Source organism: Podarcis cretensis (genome assembly GCF_951804945.1).
Source record: "Podarcis cretensis genome assembly, chromosome: 6".
NCBI classification, from domain to species: Eukaryota; Metazoa; Chordata; class Lepidosauria; order Squamata; family Lacertidae; genus Podarcis; species Podarcis cretensis.
In genome coordinates this window covers 84,455,555-84,472,402 of record NC_137175.1, presented here as the reverse complement: position 1 = coordinate 84,472,402, position 16,848 = coordinate 84,455,555, and the positions used below count along the sequence as shown (strand labels likewise).

The 16,848-nt window shown below is 44.8% G+C and overlaps 1 protein-coding gene across 5 annotated transcripts in view; it reads right to left on the bottom strand.

Moving 5' to 3' along the window:
• The window catches only part of KCNT2 (potassium sodium-activated channel subfamily T member 2), a 229,981-nt gene that overhangs the window by 107,712 nt on the left and 105,421 nt on the right, over positions 1–16,848 (bottom strand). For all 5 annotated transcript variants that reach the window (XM_079981180.1, XM_079981182.1, XM_079981183.1 and 2 more), the window contains 2 exons: positions 16,107–16,190; positions 15,103–15,197 (listed from right to left, as the gene is read on the bottom strand). In XM_079981180.1, coding sequence (XP_079837306.1) covers positions 15,103–15,197; positions 16,107–16,190 — 179 coding nt within the window. The remainder of the gene's footprint in view (positions 1–15,102; positions 15,198–16,106; positions 16,191–16,848) is intronic.

Below are 16,848 nucleotides of genomic sequence, written 5' to 3'. Positions count from 1 at the left end.
AATTTGTCTCATTTCTACCTCTCTTCCACCAAAAAGTGAAAGGCATAAGGATTATGGGAAAACATTTGGCCATAACATTTTATCATCTCATTAGCAAGCATGGATTTTTATACCACACATATGTATATATGCCTTCCTCTATAATAACAACTGGTGAAGAAAATCAAATGATTTTAAGAAAATAAATGCACACGGTAAAGTTTTGTTCTGTGTGGTACAGCGCTGTTCCCACAAAGCCTTCTTCAAAATCTGTTACTAAGTATATTAAGGAAGATGGCAATATCATTTTGTTGCTTTGGGGAAGCTGGATGTTCAGTGATTGCCTTCAGATGATAGTCAAGTTTTCTCTCATTCTCACTGCTTGGACAAATGATCTCTTCACCGATAAAATTACTCACAACCACTCTTTCTTAATAGCAACAGCTCTGGTTTCCTCTTCTTCTTCTTTTAAAAAGTGGAGATCTTCAAAGCTAACAGCGATCTATGAAATATCTTGATATTGAAAAGATATAGCTAAAAGCTAAAGTGATGGGAAACATGTTATCATGGAGCAATTTCTACTGCATCCCGCACAGCTCTCCACACTTGGCACTCCAGATCTGAAACGTACAAAAATAAAAGACGCCGCATTTGCAAAATGTTCTCTAGCCCGATATGGGAGTGGGAGATGTTCTTATAAAAAGAACATTCGAGGTGTTTTGTTGGGCACTCAAGCCCTGCAATTTGGAGAATGTCCTCAAGATAAGGGATATCGGTGACAGCCTTCACTGTGATTGTTCAATCTCTTTGCTGTGCCAGGCAAGGGTCTATTTCAGTGTGAATCATCCAGGAACAGCTTCAATGGAGAGGCTGTTAATCCAGCCCTTGGCTTTTGTTTAGATTGTTAGGGCAGTGATTGAATATGATCCAGCTAAAATTAGTCCTGATGAAAGCAACCGAGTAACTTATTTGTGGAAAACGTGATAGTTTTTCAGAGGAGACGGTCACAAGCAACTGTTATCTGGATTTGTGGACTTGGTGCGCAGCTGTAGCATCTGTTTGTTGCTATAGGATTGGTCAGCTCTTTGTTCTGGTGCAAAGTTCATGTACACATTAGTGTTTACTCCAGCTCCAGTGTGCGCCCGCCACTGGTGTTTGAAGCCGAGTGCACATGCCGTTAGACATCATCCGAGGAGGCAGGTTTAGTCGTTGTTTGAAGACTATCCCTGCCTCCGGGTCTGGCCTTGACCAGATGGATACTGGAATCAACAGGGGAAACCTACATGACCTGAAGGTGTTGCTGTGTAATGCCAGGTCAATGATGAATAAAACCACTGCCATCCACGACCTGATTGTGGATGGAGGATTTGACCTGGCATGTGTGACAGAGACCTGGTTGGAGGAAGCAGATGGGCCTGTCCTTGCCGCTGCTTGCCCACCAGGTTTCTCTTACGCACAGCAACCCAGGTCATGTGGGCGGGGAGGGGGGGTTGCAGTGATTTTTAGGAAGTCACTAGCTTGCACCAGGCGTCCTACTGGGAAGATCCAGTTTTCTGAGTGCATGTTCTGGAAGTTGGGCAATAGGGGCAGTACAGGATTCCTTTTGGTGTACCGACCTCCCCGCTGCACCAAGGATTCCCTGTCTGAGCTGCTTCAGGTCGTGGCGGATTTTCTCCTGGAGACACCTAGTTTGGTTGTCCTAGGAGATTTTAACATCCATGCCGACACGACCTTACAAGGGGCTGCTCAGGACTTCGTGGAAAGCATAGCCTCCATGGGGCTGTCCCTGAATAAGTTTGGCCCAACTCATAGTCATGGACATGCCTTAGACCTGGTGTTCACCTCTAGGGACGTGGGTGATCTGACACTAAGTAAAAGTGAAACAAAAGAAGTGCCATGGTCAGGTCACTTCCTGGTGCAGCTGGACTTCTCCGCGACCCTTCCCCTCTACAGGGAGGTGGGACCAATTCGGATGGTCCGCCCCCGCCACTTAATGGATCCAAATGGTTTCCAGAGAGTGGTAGGGGATGCTTTATCCCATGTTGATGGCCTTTCAGCTGATTCCCTGGTGGCCCGCTGGAATGCGGAGTTAACCAGGGCTATCGACTGTCTGGCTCCGAAGTGCCCTCTCCGATTGCATGGAGCCCAGACAGCTCCGTGGTTTTCTTCGGAGCTGAGGGCGATGAAACAATTGCTGAGACGGCTAGAGCGTCGGTGGCAAAAAACTCACTCCGAATCTGATCGGACACAGGTTAGAGCTCAACGTCGAGCCTACCAAGTGGCGATAGCGACGGCGAAGAAGACTTTCTTCACCGCCTCTATTGCATCTGCAGAAAATAGTAGCAGGAGACTCTTTCAGGTGGTTCGTAATTTAACGGAACCACCTTTACCACCGGGGCCTTGTAAAGACCCCAAGATCTCCTGCAACGATTTTGCAAAGTTTTTTGCAGATAAAATCACTCATATTCGGAAGGAGCTAGACACCACCGTGGGAGCAGTGCCGGGGCGGGAGAGTGCTAGAGCTCTGTCTGGTCAAGTTGCATGGAATCAATTTCAATCCGTTACCCCCGAGGATGTGGACAGGCTGCTTGGACGCGTGAAACCAACCACCTGTCTCCTGGATACTTGCCCATCCTGGCTAATAAAAGCAAGCCGGGAAGGGCTGGGCGATGGGCTCTGCGGGGTGGTGAATGCTTCCCTCTGTGAGGGAACATTCCCAGATCCGCTGAAAGAGGCGGTCATTAAACCGCTTCTTAAAAAACCATCTTTAGACCCGGCCAGTATGGCCAACTATCGCCCAGTCTCAAATCTTCCTTTCTTGGGCAAGGTGATTGAGCGCGTGGTTGCTGAACAACTCCAGGCACGCCTGGAGGATGCGGACCATTTGGATCCCTTCCAATCGGGATTCAGGCCTCATCATGGGACTGAAACTGCCTTGGTCGCGCTGGTTGATTATCTCCGGCGAGCTAGGGACAAAGGTGAGAGTTGTTTCCTAGTTCTGCTGGATCTCTCAGCAGCCTTTGATACAATCGACCATAACATCCTTCTGGACCATCTAGAGGGGCTGGGAGCTGGGAGCACTGTTATACAGTGGTTTCGCTCCTTCCTCCTGGGCCTTGTTCAGAAAGTGGTGGTGGGGGATGAGTGTTCACACCCCTGGGCCCTCACTTGTGGGGTGCCTCAGGGTTCCGTCCTCTCCCCCATGCTTTTTAACATCTATATGAAGCCGCTGGGAGAGATCATCAGGGGGTTTGGACTGGGTGTCCATCAATATGCAGATGATACCCAGCTCTACCTCTCTTTCAAATCAGAACCAGTGAAGGCGGTGAAGGTCCTGTGTGAGTGCCTGGAGGCGGTTGGAGGATGGATGGCGGCTAATGGATTGAGGTTGAATCCTGACAAGACAGAAGTACTGTTTTTGGGGGACAGGGGGCGGGCAGGTGTGGAGGACTCCCTGGTCCTGAATAGGGTAACTGTGCCCCTGAAGGACCAGGTGCGCAGCCTGGGAGTCATTTTGGACTCACAGCTGTCCATGGAGGCGCAGGTCAATTCTGTATCCAGGGCAGCTGTCTACCAACTCCACCTGGTATGCAGGCTGAGACCCTACCTGCCTACGGACTGTCTCGCCAGAGTGGTGCATGCTCTGGTTATCTCCCGCTTGGACTACTGCAATGCGCTCTACGTGGGGCTACCTTTGAAGGTGACTCGGAAACTACAACTAATCCAGAATGCGGCAGCTAGACTGGTGACTGGGGGCGGCCGCCGAGACCACATAACACCGGTCTTGAAAGACCTACATTGGCTCCCAGTACGTTTCCGAGCACAATTCAAAGTGCTGGTGTTGACCTTTAAAGCCCTAAACGGCCTCGGCCCAGTATACCTGAAGGAGCGTCTCCACCCCCATCGTTCTGCCCGGACGCTGAGGTCCAGCGCCGAGGGCCTTCTGGCGGTTCCTTCATTGCGAGAAGCAAAGCTACAGGGAACCAGGCAGAGGGCCTTCTCGGTAGTAGCGCCTGCCCTGTGGAACGCCCTTCCAGCAGATGTCAAAGCAATAAATAACTACCTGACATTCAGAAGACATCTTAAGGCAGCCCTGTTCAGGGAAGTTTTTAATCTGTGATATTTTAGTGTATTTTTGGTTTTTATGGAAGCCGCCCAGAGTGGCTGGGGAGACCCAGCCAGATGGGCGGGGTACAAATAATAATAATAATTATTATTATTATTATTATTATTATTATTATTATTATTATTATCCATATGCATTCTCTAGTTTCTTGAGAAATCCTTCTGTTTGATGCATTTCCCATTAAACCAGGTTCCATTGGATCTGAAAAACACACACTGCAGTTAAGCTGAGAGTATGTATGTTCGAGACAGTGCCAGCACATATGCGGATAACAACACAGGTGCAGATGAGAGCTTATTTGAATAGGAGCAGGTGTCAGGGAGCCAGCCAGCAATAAATCACACTGAGTATGTGAAGTTAACTCTTTATTAGAAGATGCAGGGCCTATTCTGGGGAGCCAGGCCTAATGAGCACAGCAACTTTTCTTGGTAGGTCTTGCTCCTATGGGGCAGTTGCGCTTCAAGACCCCTAACCACCCCTCAAAAATGAATACACAGTGACATGGGATTTTACTGGGCAGTTACTGGGCAAAATTTATGGCTTAGGCATTGGAATCATTCAAACTATATCAGACTCCCACCTGCATCATGGGGAATCTGATAAAAGGGTGAAGCACCACCAGAGGGAGCCCCGCCGATGTGAACCAACTCCAGCTCACCCCTGGGGTCCTGGTATGGCCCTAGCCCCTACCGCGTGGTTTTGGACAAGACCCAGGCCAACCCCTGATTCCTTTAATGAAATACCCTTGAGCTCGGAGGGGCAGGTGATGACCACACCTCCCCTCCCCACACATTGCTGATCCAATGCCTAACCGTCCAACCTTACAAAGTTGTGACGATTGCTACGTGGTAGGCGAAAACCAAATGGCTCTGCCAATCTGCCAGATGGAAAAAATTCCTACCAGGCCCCCATTGCAAAACAGGCGACCAACAACGTCCATAGCAAGGCCAATGCACCAGATAAAGCGGGGGTGGGCGGGTGACCCGCTGCGTGAAGGCAAAGAGGTCCAGGAAACATCACGCAGGGATTAAATAATGTTTCACAGCCACCCCCAAGTCAAGCCATTGGCTTTAGGGATCAAGTGACTGCGAAACGACCAATCAGAGTGGAACAGGACATAGCTCTGCCCACACCAGGAGGTAGGAGATGCCTGGGGGCCCGAGCGCAACGCATACCCTCCTTGTAGAGGATTTGTGGAGGCTGAAAATCCCCACCTTCTCACAGCTGCCCAAATCTCTTCTTTGTTTGTTACTATGTTATGTATCTTTGGTTATATATATATATATCGTAATCCATCCTATGAAGCATGCAGTTGAGCTGCATGGCCTTGTGACCATGTCAGCACCTGGAGGGGTTCATTTCAATCTTTCCCATCTAAGTGAAGAAGTACAGAAGGTGTGAGGGGGAGAGTGGAAAGTGGGGTGTTTTTTCTCTTTCCATCCATTGCTCTGTGCTCCATTTTTCTCCCCTCATGGAAGGGAGGAAAAGAGGAAAGTGGTAGATGTTTTCTGAAAAGGGCAGAGAGGAGCACTGCATCCTTCAGAGAGTTCATTTTCTAATTTAAACTGCGAAGCTATTTCTAATCTCCCCAAGGAAGGAAGGCGAGAACTGCCCCTAAAAATCGATAGAGAAATCCAAGATTTTAAATGTAGCTGGGAAGGACCACCAGCGCAACAACCTCATTGCCCTTCAAAAAGTAGTCAGAAAGAGAAAAGTTCCGGCTCTTTGTAACTCAGTTCTTAATTGAGCACAATTCTAAACACGCCTATTCAGATGTAAGTCCTACTGAGTTCAGAGGAGCTTAAACCCAGGTAAGTGGTGTTAGGACGAAAGCCCTAGTTCTCTTGGTCTTGCGTCTGTTAGTGATGAACTGCAATGCAAACATAAAACAAAGACTACTAAACTCCACAAAATGACATATTGTTGACTTCTGAGGCCACGGCTACACATTAAAATTCACTGGAGTTGCCAATTATAGCCAGATTTTTACTTGCCTGGTCTGTACCACGTTGGGCTCTAACACTGGACAATTCTCACAGCTGTTTTGGGTTCTTCCCAACCAGTTGGTGGAAATGCTATTCCAACGGCAAGGGTTGAATCGGAATGTGGACTGCCTTTCCAACTGTATAACCAAATAAAAGTTGCAGTCTGTCCCAACCCACAAATGTGTATTTGGTTTGACCGTTCCTGCCATGTTTCAACCATGACGTGGAACTGCCTCACAACAACTGGCTACTCAAAAAAGGCAGCCCCAACAAATGGAAAGCCTTCAAACCACAGGAGATCAGTCAGAATCATGCAGATACTGGTTTTAACAGCCAATTTTAGCCATACTGATTTAAGTTCTAACTTACTAGTTTGAGTGAGGAGGGTGAGCTTTGGAAGTGGAGAGACTTCTGCACTGATAGAGGGCCTCCATGCACTTTAGAACTGCCATTTTCCACAGAAATGGCAACACTAAAGGCAGAGCTAGCATACCAACCACTGAATGTTTACTTATCCCCTCACCAGAAGGCCTGAAGAAGGCTTATTTCTTTCCAGAATCAGAGCGATCACTGGACATCGTCACAAAAATTAGATTAGATTACCGTCCGACGTTTTAAAACCCGAGGCTTTCCTTTATTCCTCTCACAATTTAACTACGAAAAAAACAGACTACAAGGGAGTACTCAAATTGCCCTGAGTACATTGTTGTTGTTGTTGTTGAATGGCAGTATATTAAGTTATCATAATAAGTAAGTAAGTTAGTAAGTAAGCGAGTAGGGATGATGATAGCAACAAGAGACAACAAGCAGTATTATTTCCAGAGCAAATAAGCTAAGCTAATGATCACTTTGCAAAACTCTCGACCAAAACATAATTATGTTTTGCAATATGAGCGGAATAGCTGTTAGTCACATAGCTTGTTTGTGTGCATCAGGGCACGCACACAAGCACACACATTTAAAAGAAAATCCTCTGCCTGTTATGACTGAATTAATTGCATGACATGACTGAGACCTTAGCTGGCTGACTGATTTATCGTCAGCTGCAGCCGTCTCTAGGCTTTGATGCCACAACCACTGGTGATTCCTGCTCTCTGACTTGTACCCTTGCACCACCTAGACGATGTAGCTATATACGCACAACAGTTTTCTTTTAAAGTAGGCAAGCATAGGCTTCTAAGGGCAGAGTCATATGCTACCCAAGATGCTGTTTCCTTATGGTTGCATACAATATCAACGTTAGCAACATACAATATGAAGAAAAATTATATTTATATTATTAGGTTTTCAAAAATCCAGATCTTATCATGTGCTTTTTAAAGCACCTGTGAATGTAACAACAACAACAACTTATTTATACCCTGTCCATCTGACTGGGTTGCCCCAGCCACTCTGGGTGCATATACAAAAAAATAATAAAGCATCAATCATTAAAAATGTCCCTATAAAAGGGAAAGGACCCCTGGAAAGTGAAATCCAGTCAAAGGTGACTATGGGGTGTGGTATTCATCTCACTTTCAGGCCGAGTAAGACAGTGTTCGTCCACAGACAGCTTTCTGGGTCATGTGGCAGCAGGACTAAACCACTTCTGACACAACAGAACACCATTTACCTTCCTGCCATAGTGGTACCTATTTATCTACTTGCACTGGCGTGCTTTCGAACTGCTTGGTTGGCAGGAGCTGGGACAGAGCAATGGGAGCTCACCCCATCACAGGGATTCGAATCACCAATCTTCTGATCGGCAAGCCAAAGAGGCTCAGTGATTTAGACCACAGTGCCACCCGCTGCCTTTCACCTTTTTAAAATTTACCTTTTTTCACCTTTCCCCCCTATACAGGGCTGCTTTCAGATGTCTTCTAAAAGTCAGGAAGTTGTTTATTTCCTTGACATCTGATGGGAGGGTATTCCACAGGGTGGGCGCAACTACTGAGAAGGCCCTCTGCCTGGTTCCCTGTAACCTCCCTTCTCGCAGGGAGGGAAGCGGCAGAAGGCCCTTGGAGGTGGATCTTAGTGTCTGGGCTGGATGATGGAGGTGGAGACGCTCCCTCAGGTCTACAGGGCCAAGGCCATTTAGAGCTTTAAAGGTCAGCACCAACCCTTTGAATTGTGCTCGGAAACATACTAGGAGCCAATGTAGGTCTTTCAGGACAGGCTTTATATGTGTAGCTGCCACGTTCTGTATCAGTTGTAGTTTCCGAGCCACCTTCAAAGGTAGCGCCACATAGTGTTGCAGCAGTCCAAGTGGGAGATAACCAGGGCATGTACCATTCTGGCTAGACAGTGTGCAGTCAGGTAGGGTCTCAGGTAGTGTACCAGATGGAGCTAGTAGCCACCCTGGACCCAGAATTAACCTGAGCCTCCAGGGACAGCTGTGAGCCCCAAATAACTCTCAGGCTGTGCATATGGGAGGAGCTGATGATATAGGAAAAATCACTATCCTGATTTGGGGTTCTGGTGCCAACTTTCCACATGATCTCCACACTTTATGCATTACTTGAGAAGCATAAGGCACAGCCATAGGGGAACAGCATCCTTGCCACTCAAGTTATCAATTAAAATTGAAAAACCATCGCCATGGAACCTTAAGGTATATATGCAGATCTAGATGTCTATATTATAGCACAAGACCAGTGGAAGGATCCTGACTGCTGACACCATTTCATAATGCAAACTTGCACTGGCAGAGCAAGAACAATGCCGTGCTATAAACTTTTATCTGTATTTAGAAACACTGATCCTTTTGAAGCTATAGAATAGAATCTGGCCAGGATGTCATTAAAGAACAGAACTGTACCCAAGGTACTATTTTTATTTCAGAGTGCTTGCTATGCACCATGGAAAAAGGAGAGTAGAAATCAAAGCTTGAAGTCTGGTATCCTCCTACATTTATTTTCCTCATTCTTTTCACTTCACATATACATTTCTGTTCCAAACCAAAGGATGTATTTCTGATGGCCTGGCCTGCTTGCTTTAGGAGGAAATGAGAGGCATCAATAAGACTCTGCCTTTTACTCCTGCCCAAGACTGTTCTGAAACTGCAGTGTAGCTGACTGCCTGGCTGATGATTCATGGGAAAAGAATACAATTCCTCTTTACTTTTCTACAGTTTTGCCAACACAACGCAACAATGGTAACGCTAGGGAAAGGGGGTCATTTACTACGACTGTCAAGAGGAGTTGGTGGAAGATGCCCTATTTATAGAAGCACAGTAACAAACACAGCTTGCACTCTGCAAGCATAGACATGCCCCCACTTCTGTGTGGGTGTGGAATGCTTCCTTCAATCTGAAGCTTGTTAAAATGCTCACAGCATTAAAATTGTTAAATATACTGTTTGCCCCATTTTCAGAATTGCATCCTAGAATCACAGAATCATAGAGTTGGAAGGGACCCTGAGGGAGAACCATATACAGTCTTACCCCAAAAGTCAAACAGAATCCGTTCCGGAAGTCCATTTGACTTCCAAAATGTCCAGGAACCAAGGCGCAGCTTCCGATTGGCTGCAGGAAGCTCCTGCAGCCAATCGGAAGCCACGGAAGCCATGACAGATGTTTGGCTTCAGAAAGACGTTCACAAACTGGAACAATCACTTCCGGGTTTGCAGCGTTCAGGAGCCAAAACGTTTGTATCCCAAGACGTTTGACTGAGTGCCCCTTGAGTTTGTTGGAGAAAGATTGCAATTGCATGAAGTGCAATTTTGTGCACATCTTATTCTACCCATCTCCAATGAATGCCCTGTTTAAGACAGTGTTGTAGTTCAGACATTAATTATGATATCCTACCCAGAGTTGGTCACGACTGGACCTAATGCTCAGGGGTCCCTTTGACCTTTACCTTAAGCAGGGCTTAAATCACAGTTTTCTCAGTTTGGGGGACACCAGAAACTATGGTTTAAGAAACCTTGCTACCCTCCTCAAAGCTTCATGTGTGAAAGACAGCTTTCAAATTTACAGAATGATTACCAAGAGTTCCCAACTAATATGTGGGAATGAAGCATCAGTCCCAAATGTTGTCTTACATGCAGATTTACTCAACTTGTATAGCACCTTTCTTCCAAGGAGCAAAAGGCAGCATCCTGTGCATATAATCATAGAATGGTACAGTTGGAAGGGACCAAAGGGTCATCTAGTCCAACCCCCTGCGATGCAGGAATCTTAGCTAAAGCATCCATGGCAGATGGACAACCAACCTCTGCTTTAAAACCTCCAAAGAAGGAGAGTCCACAACCCCCCAAGGGAGACCGTTCCACTGTCAAACAGCTCTCACTGTCAGAAAGTCTTTCTGTATGTTTATTCAGAATCTCCTTTCTTGTAACTTAAAGCCATTTGTTTGAGTCCTGCCCTCAAGAGGAGGAGAAAAGAAGCTTGTTCCCTCTTCCATGTGACAGCCCTTCAGATATTGGAAGATGGCTATCATATCTCCTCTCTATCTCCTCTTTTCCAGGCTAAACATGCCCAGTTCCTTCTAGTGCACCTCATAAAGCTTGGTTTTCAGATCCTTGATCATCTTGGTTTTCATCTAAGTTTTCAGACTTTACACCAGGCTATTGCGGTCAACCACTTTGATCCCAAATTGTTCTTCCACTAGCCCAATGGGAAAGGGAGGCTATTTCTCTCCTCCATCTCTCACCATACCTGTAAGTGTATCTGTGAAAGCAGCAGCAGAGAGGAGGAGATGGTGTGGAGAAGCTAATTCACTAAAACATGACCTCCACACAATTCCAGTTTGCACAAGTTCCTGGAAGCAACTGCAGGGAAAGGGGTATAGCTGTTGGCTTATGAACTGCTTACTGGTTTGTGCTGTTCAAACTCAAATCCGTCTATAAGATCAGGCTATTTGCTTCCCAGGTAGCCCAAATTGAAAAAAAGCCCCTTTAGAATTACGTACAGTAAGAATATCACAGTTCCTCTAAGAAATTCTGAAGACCAACAGCATGATTTTAGCCATGTGAACTCAGAAGAAAGTCTGCTGAATTTCCTCGGGCTTACTCCCAGGTAAATAGGATCAGGAGTGCAGCTTAGGGCAAAAAAAACTATTGAAAGTGTTTCTTTGAGAACTCAAGACTGGGTGGGAGAGAGTTCAAATAGGCCTCAATATCCTGCATACATTTATTGATGTTCAGAGACTGCTTCACCCTGAAACCACAGCAAATGAACCCACAGGACTCAAAAGAAGACCAACAGCTGAAACCATTCTCAGGGTAACCTGTAAAAACATATCTCATGTTGAGTGTGTGTGAGGGGGTGTTTTCCAAATCCTTAGTGTTAATAGGCTCATATTAACTTTATCTTAAAATTTACCAGGGATTAATTCATGTTACTTAAGATATGCATGCTTCAGACTGCACAAATCTAAACTAATGGCTAAGGGACTGAGCTGCAACCTTGAAAGCCATCCATGAATTCACTAGGTGGCCTTCGGCAAGCCACTCAGTCTAATCTATTGGCACCATATTGCTTGTTACAATATGGTGTCAATAATACCAGTCTACTTACTGAATGATTGAGGCAATGTGCTTTGAAGACCCTAGAGTCCCACACAATGGCTGAATAATTATTATTGCAGAGAAACAGATTGTTAGGTCCAAGTCCCTCTCATTTCATACAGTGTTTCAATTTTACCTGGTCCATGGAGACGGGAGAGCAGGAACAACACAAAAACTCGTCACAGATGCACAGAATTTGGAGTGACATAGAATAGGACAAGAGAACAGCTTTCCAATGGCCCAGCTTCTGTCAGTTTAATTTCCCAGTCAGCATACTGGGGGAAATAGTAAGGGGTGGATGGCAATTTCAGACCAGCTATAGTGTGCACCAATGTCATGCCTACACCTGTCAATGTGGGGATAAGGCAGGAATGCTGGTCCCAAACTTGGCTAAACCTTGACTTGACATTCCCAAGACCCCTTAATGGTGTTCTTAGTGAGAAGTCGAGAGCTCACCTCAACTTAAAGGTAAAGGTAAAGGTACCCCTGCCCGTACGGGCCAGTCTTGACAGACTCTGGGGTTGTGCGCCCATCTCACTTAAGAGGCCAGGGGCCAGCGCTGTCCGGAGACACTTCCGGGTCACGTGGCCAGCGTGACATCGCTGCTCTGGCGAGCCAGAGTCGCACACGGAAACGCCGTTTACCTTCCCGCTGGTAAGCGGTCCCTATTTATCTACTTGCACCCCGAGGTGCTTTCGAACTGTTAGGTTGGCAGGCGCTGGGACCGAGCAGCGGGAGCGCACCCCGCCGCAGGGATTCGAACCGCCAACCTTTCGATCAGCAAGCCCTAGGCGCTGAGGCTTTAACCCACAGCGCCACCTGCGTCCCCTCACCTCAACTTAGGTAAAGGTAAAAGGACCCCTGACCATTAGGTTCTCATCTCGCCTTATTGGCCGAGGGAGCCGGTGTACAGCTTCCGGGTCATGTGGCCAGCATGACTAAGCCACTTCTGGCGAACCAGAGCAGTGCATGGAAATGCCATTTACCTTCCCCCTGGAGCGGTACCTATTTATCTACTTGCACTTTGACGTGCTTTCGAACTGCTATGTTGGCAGGAGCAGGGACCGAGCAACGGGAGCTCACCCCGTCGCAGGGATTCGAACCGCCGACCTTCTGATCGGCAAGTCCTAGGCTCTGTGGTTTAACCCACAGCGCCACCGGCGTCCCTTCACCTCAACTTACCTTCTGCTAAAGATCTTGCCCAGAGCCAACCAGAACAATTGTGACAAAAACGGAGAGCATTTTAAATGGATCAATGAACACTGCGGTGGGGGAAGGTGAAGCCCCTACTCTGCTGATCGTATATTGAGTAAATTCACCTGGCATAGTCAATTTGTCTTTGGTCAAATGGCAAAATCCAGAATGACCAAGCTGACCAGTTGCACTGGAAATGTCCCCCAAGCTCTCTAGCACCCTCATCCTTGCTGAGGAACAGGATACACCCCACCCCACCCCCCAGTAAACAGAACCCCAGGGCTATCCATGCTTTGCAGGCTGAATTGATAAAGAACATTCAGATATTCTTAATTACTGCAATTGCTCTGCAGAGCGCAACAAGCAAATATCAGTGTATGTGTGAGAAACTGTCCACAATATCAATATTTGCTGGTAGCTATCTATAAATACAAACCTAACTTTTGGAAAATCCAAAGATACAGCAACATAAACCAATGGCAGATCTGCTGAGGGTTGTTTTAAGGCCAACTGAATATGATTTCAATTAATATTGCAGGCTGTTGCAGACGGATTCGTTTCCTTAGCAAGCAATTGTGTTATAGGGTGTGTTTTCCCCCCTTGTTGCTGTTTAGTCTATTTCTTTTCCCCTGTCTGGAAGGGTCATAACAGGGACAGAATAATTTGGTGCATAATCAGCTTCCAGATGCTGAAGGCAGCAATAATTGCTGTGGTTCAACTTGCTATTTTCTCCATCTTTTTGTGTCGGCTACAAAATGCAGGCTGCACCTGAACGTCATGTTCCTCTCTAAATAGTTCTGTTCTAAACAGCTCTCTTCACCTTGTCAGTCACAGACCATGGCTTGCTCTCAAATGCTTTTGTTTCCCACAACCAGCCAGGCACTAGTGTGGAGACTTGCTTCATATTCTATCAACTGCTTGTGTAATGTTAGAAAGCGAATCAGATCCCAGCAAATATCAAAGGACATGCTCACCGAAGAATACTTAAAAGCTGTGTTTCACACAGCAATTAATGCCACACCAAGACCCCACCTGCACTATACATTTAAAGCACTATGATACCATTTTAAACAGTCATAAAGGTAAAGGTAAAGGGACCCCTGACCATTAGGTCCAGTCGTGACCGACTCTGGGGTTGTGGCGCTCATCTCGCTTTATTGGCCAAGGGAGCCGGCGTACAGCTTCCGGGTCATGTGGCCAGCATGACTAAGCCGCTTTTGGCGAACCAGAGCAGTGCACGGAATACAGTTTTATATCCATATCCGTATAATACTGTATTCTTCGTTCAGAGCTACAGTTTCAGAGTAGTTAATCCCTCTCCCCAGCAAGCTCTGTGAACTCTCATTCTGTCAAGGGAATATAAATATCCTAACAACTTTCAGCACCCTTAAACTACTGTTTCCGTGATTCTTTGGGGGCAGCCGTTTAAAGTGGTATGATCATGCTTTAAATATATAGTGCAGATGGGTCAGGCTACTGTGGAAAAACTTGTAACAGAACTAAACACATATTTTCAATAAAATAAAATAAAATAAAATAAAATAAAATAAAAAAGTAGAAAGGCAAAACAGTAACATTGGGAATGTTTATCAGGACTATCTGACTAATTAAGAAATGCAGTATAAATATTAGATCATCAATCCCCAAACTTCAGAGCATGGGAAGTCACCCCCCAAAAATATAATGATTATTTGGCTTTTATTATTGTATTATAATTTCGAATGTTTTAATGGATTCATTGGATTGCTACATTGGAAAACTTAATAAATATTATTTTTAAAAAAAAGAAAGAAAGGCAAAACAGTACGGTGCAAAGTGTATACGGAAAGCAACAGCTAAGTCTTAGATTTTGCTTTTCAAGTTTCACATTTGGGGTTCCGGATGTTTGGTAGGAAGAAGCTTCAAACCATCAAATTATAGATATAATGATCTTCCAAAATGCTTCCTGCCTGCTCCAGCCAAGGTTGTTTATAACATTTAGCTCCACTCCTATGCTGAGGGTGTATGACAAATAGCTTTCCCCTTTTCAAGGGTCTTAATGAGTGCTGTCCTATGCGTGACTTCTCTGAACTGGATATCTCTGGAACATAACAAGCATCATTTGCAAAACAGCGAGTCCTGCTTATTCTATGATTAGAGGAATTTCCTTACATAAGCTGCAGGGCTGACATTTTCTTTCCTACTGCAACCAAACATATAAACACCCTCCTTCCCTAAACTTTTGCTACCACAAAATACATGCCTATAAAAATGTAATTAAAACTTTTTTTCTTGAAACAGTGTAAGAACGGAATTACATTACTACTAGTAACATCACCACATACTACTTACCATGTAAAGATAAGACACAGCAACGTAGATATTAAAATCAGAACTTGGTTAAACATTGCAGACTGTGTACGTTGGATGGCTCTATGGAGATCATTCTAGATTAAAAGAAAAGAGATGCATAATGTTCAGAAATGCTTTTTATATTAAATATTAAATATGCCACAACTAATCTAACTTTTGTCAGTATTTCATATGCAGATATACAACCTGGATTCCATGATTTGAAGCACTGCAGTACTGCAAAGGTTCACATTTTATTTATATATGAAATATTATTTGCCTTTCTACTGAGGCATTCAAAATAGCTACAAAGAAATACAGCAAAAACCAGCATACCCTTTTTTAAAATAAAGCTCCCAATCAGTAGAACAATCACTCTAAAATACAAAACTGCTACAATAAATTACAGTAAAACCAACCAGTCTAAATTAAAAGAATCAAATAATCAGAATAAAAGTCTTTTGAAATAACAACTTTGGCTCCAATCCTGTACATACTCAATGCACTCAACGGGACTTACTTCTGAGTATACACGTAAAGGATTATGTTTTTGGACTGGCAACCAACAAGAAAGACTGCTAAGCATGGATTAGGAGCCAAGTATAATTGGTATTTGCTCAAGAAACCATCAGCTCCAACAGTTTGGAGCCAGAAAAAAATAACCAGCAAGGCAAAAGGATTAATGCTGGACCAATAGTTTTATTATAAACATAGGCAAGGCACTTGTTTTCCTGAGAAGTGAATCTAAGTAAACCACAGGGAGGTAAAACAGAAGGCTGCAAATTCCAACAATAAAACTACTTCAGCATTTGAATGGAAATTCAAAAACCAATTAACCTGATGTATTGGATTTAATCCAAATTACTCCCATCCATTTTCAGTGGCACTTCACAGGCTGGAATTTAGGTGTTGTGGCTTAAGCAGACTAATGATCTAGGTTTGTGATTTCTACAGATATGAGTTTTGTTGTCATTTTTCTTAAATAAGTCCTTTGTTATACTTACAATCATATTCTCCAACGCATGTTTGGCAAGCCAGCAATTTAAAAACACTGGGATAAATAAGTTTCTTAATGCAGGGCAGAAAATCTGAAGGAGAATGCAGAAAGACATTAAATGTATTCAGCTAACTTTGCCAGTAAAACTGCACAGAATGTACAGAAACGGTAGTTTCATTTTAAAAGATCTAATTTCAAGCCTTATTGCAATGCCACAAGTAAGAATTTACCTCAGCAGAGATAACTTTTGAGATATTTGTTCTACTCTCTTTTCACCCTTGTGGGGGAAAAAGATGGAATCCTATTAAACACATTTACCAGGAAGCTTTTGGGCCAAACTAGATGTGTGCACAAACACTTTATAATCATTTGTGAACTGAGATCCATGCAGCCCATATGGAAATGCTACTATTAAAATAACTTATTTATACCATTTAAATAGCTTCCCTTTATGTGAGTGGTTTTCAACCAGTATGCCATGGCACCCTGGGATGCCTTGAATGATGGTCAGGGTTGCCGCGGGCAAGACTGGCCTCTATCCCTCTCTTAGGGTTGCCATATTTGAAAAAGTAAAAACCAGGACACTACAAAAATTCTTTTTTTTTCAGGAAACCCCCTAAATTGCTGAGCTTTTTAAGACAAGCTGTCTTTCCTTCCCTCCTGACTCTGTTGGCCTCTTGGGTCTTTGCTTCCCGAAGGCTTGCGTGACTGTTGCTACAAGCTTCCCAGGAAATGGCGCCTCTGGGGCT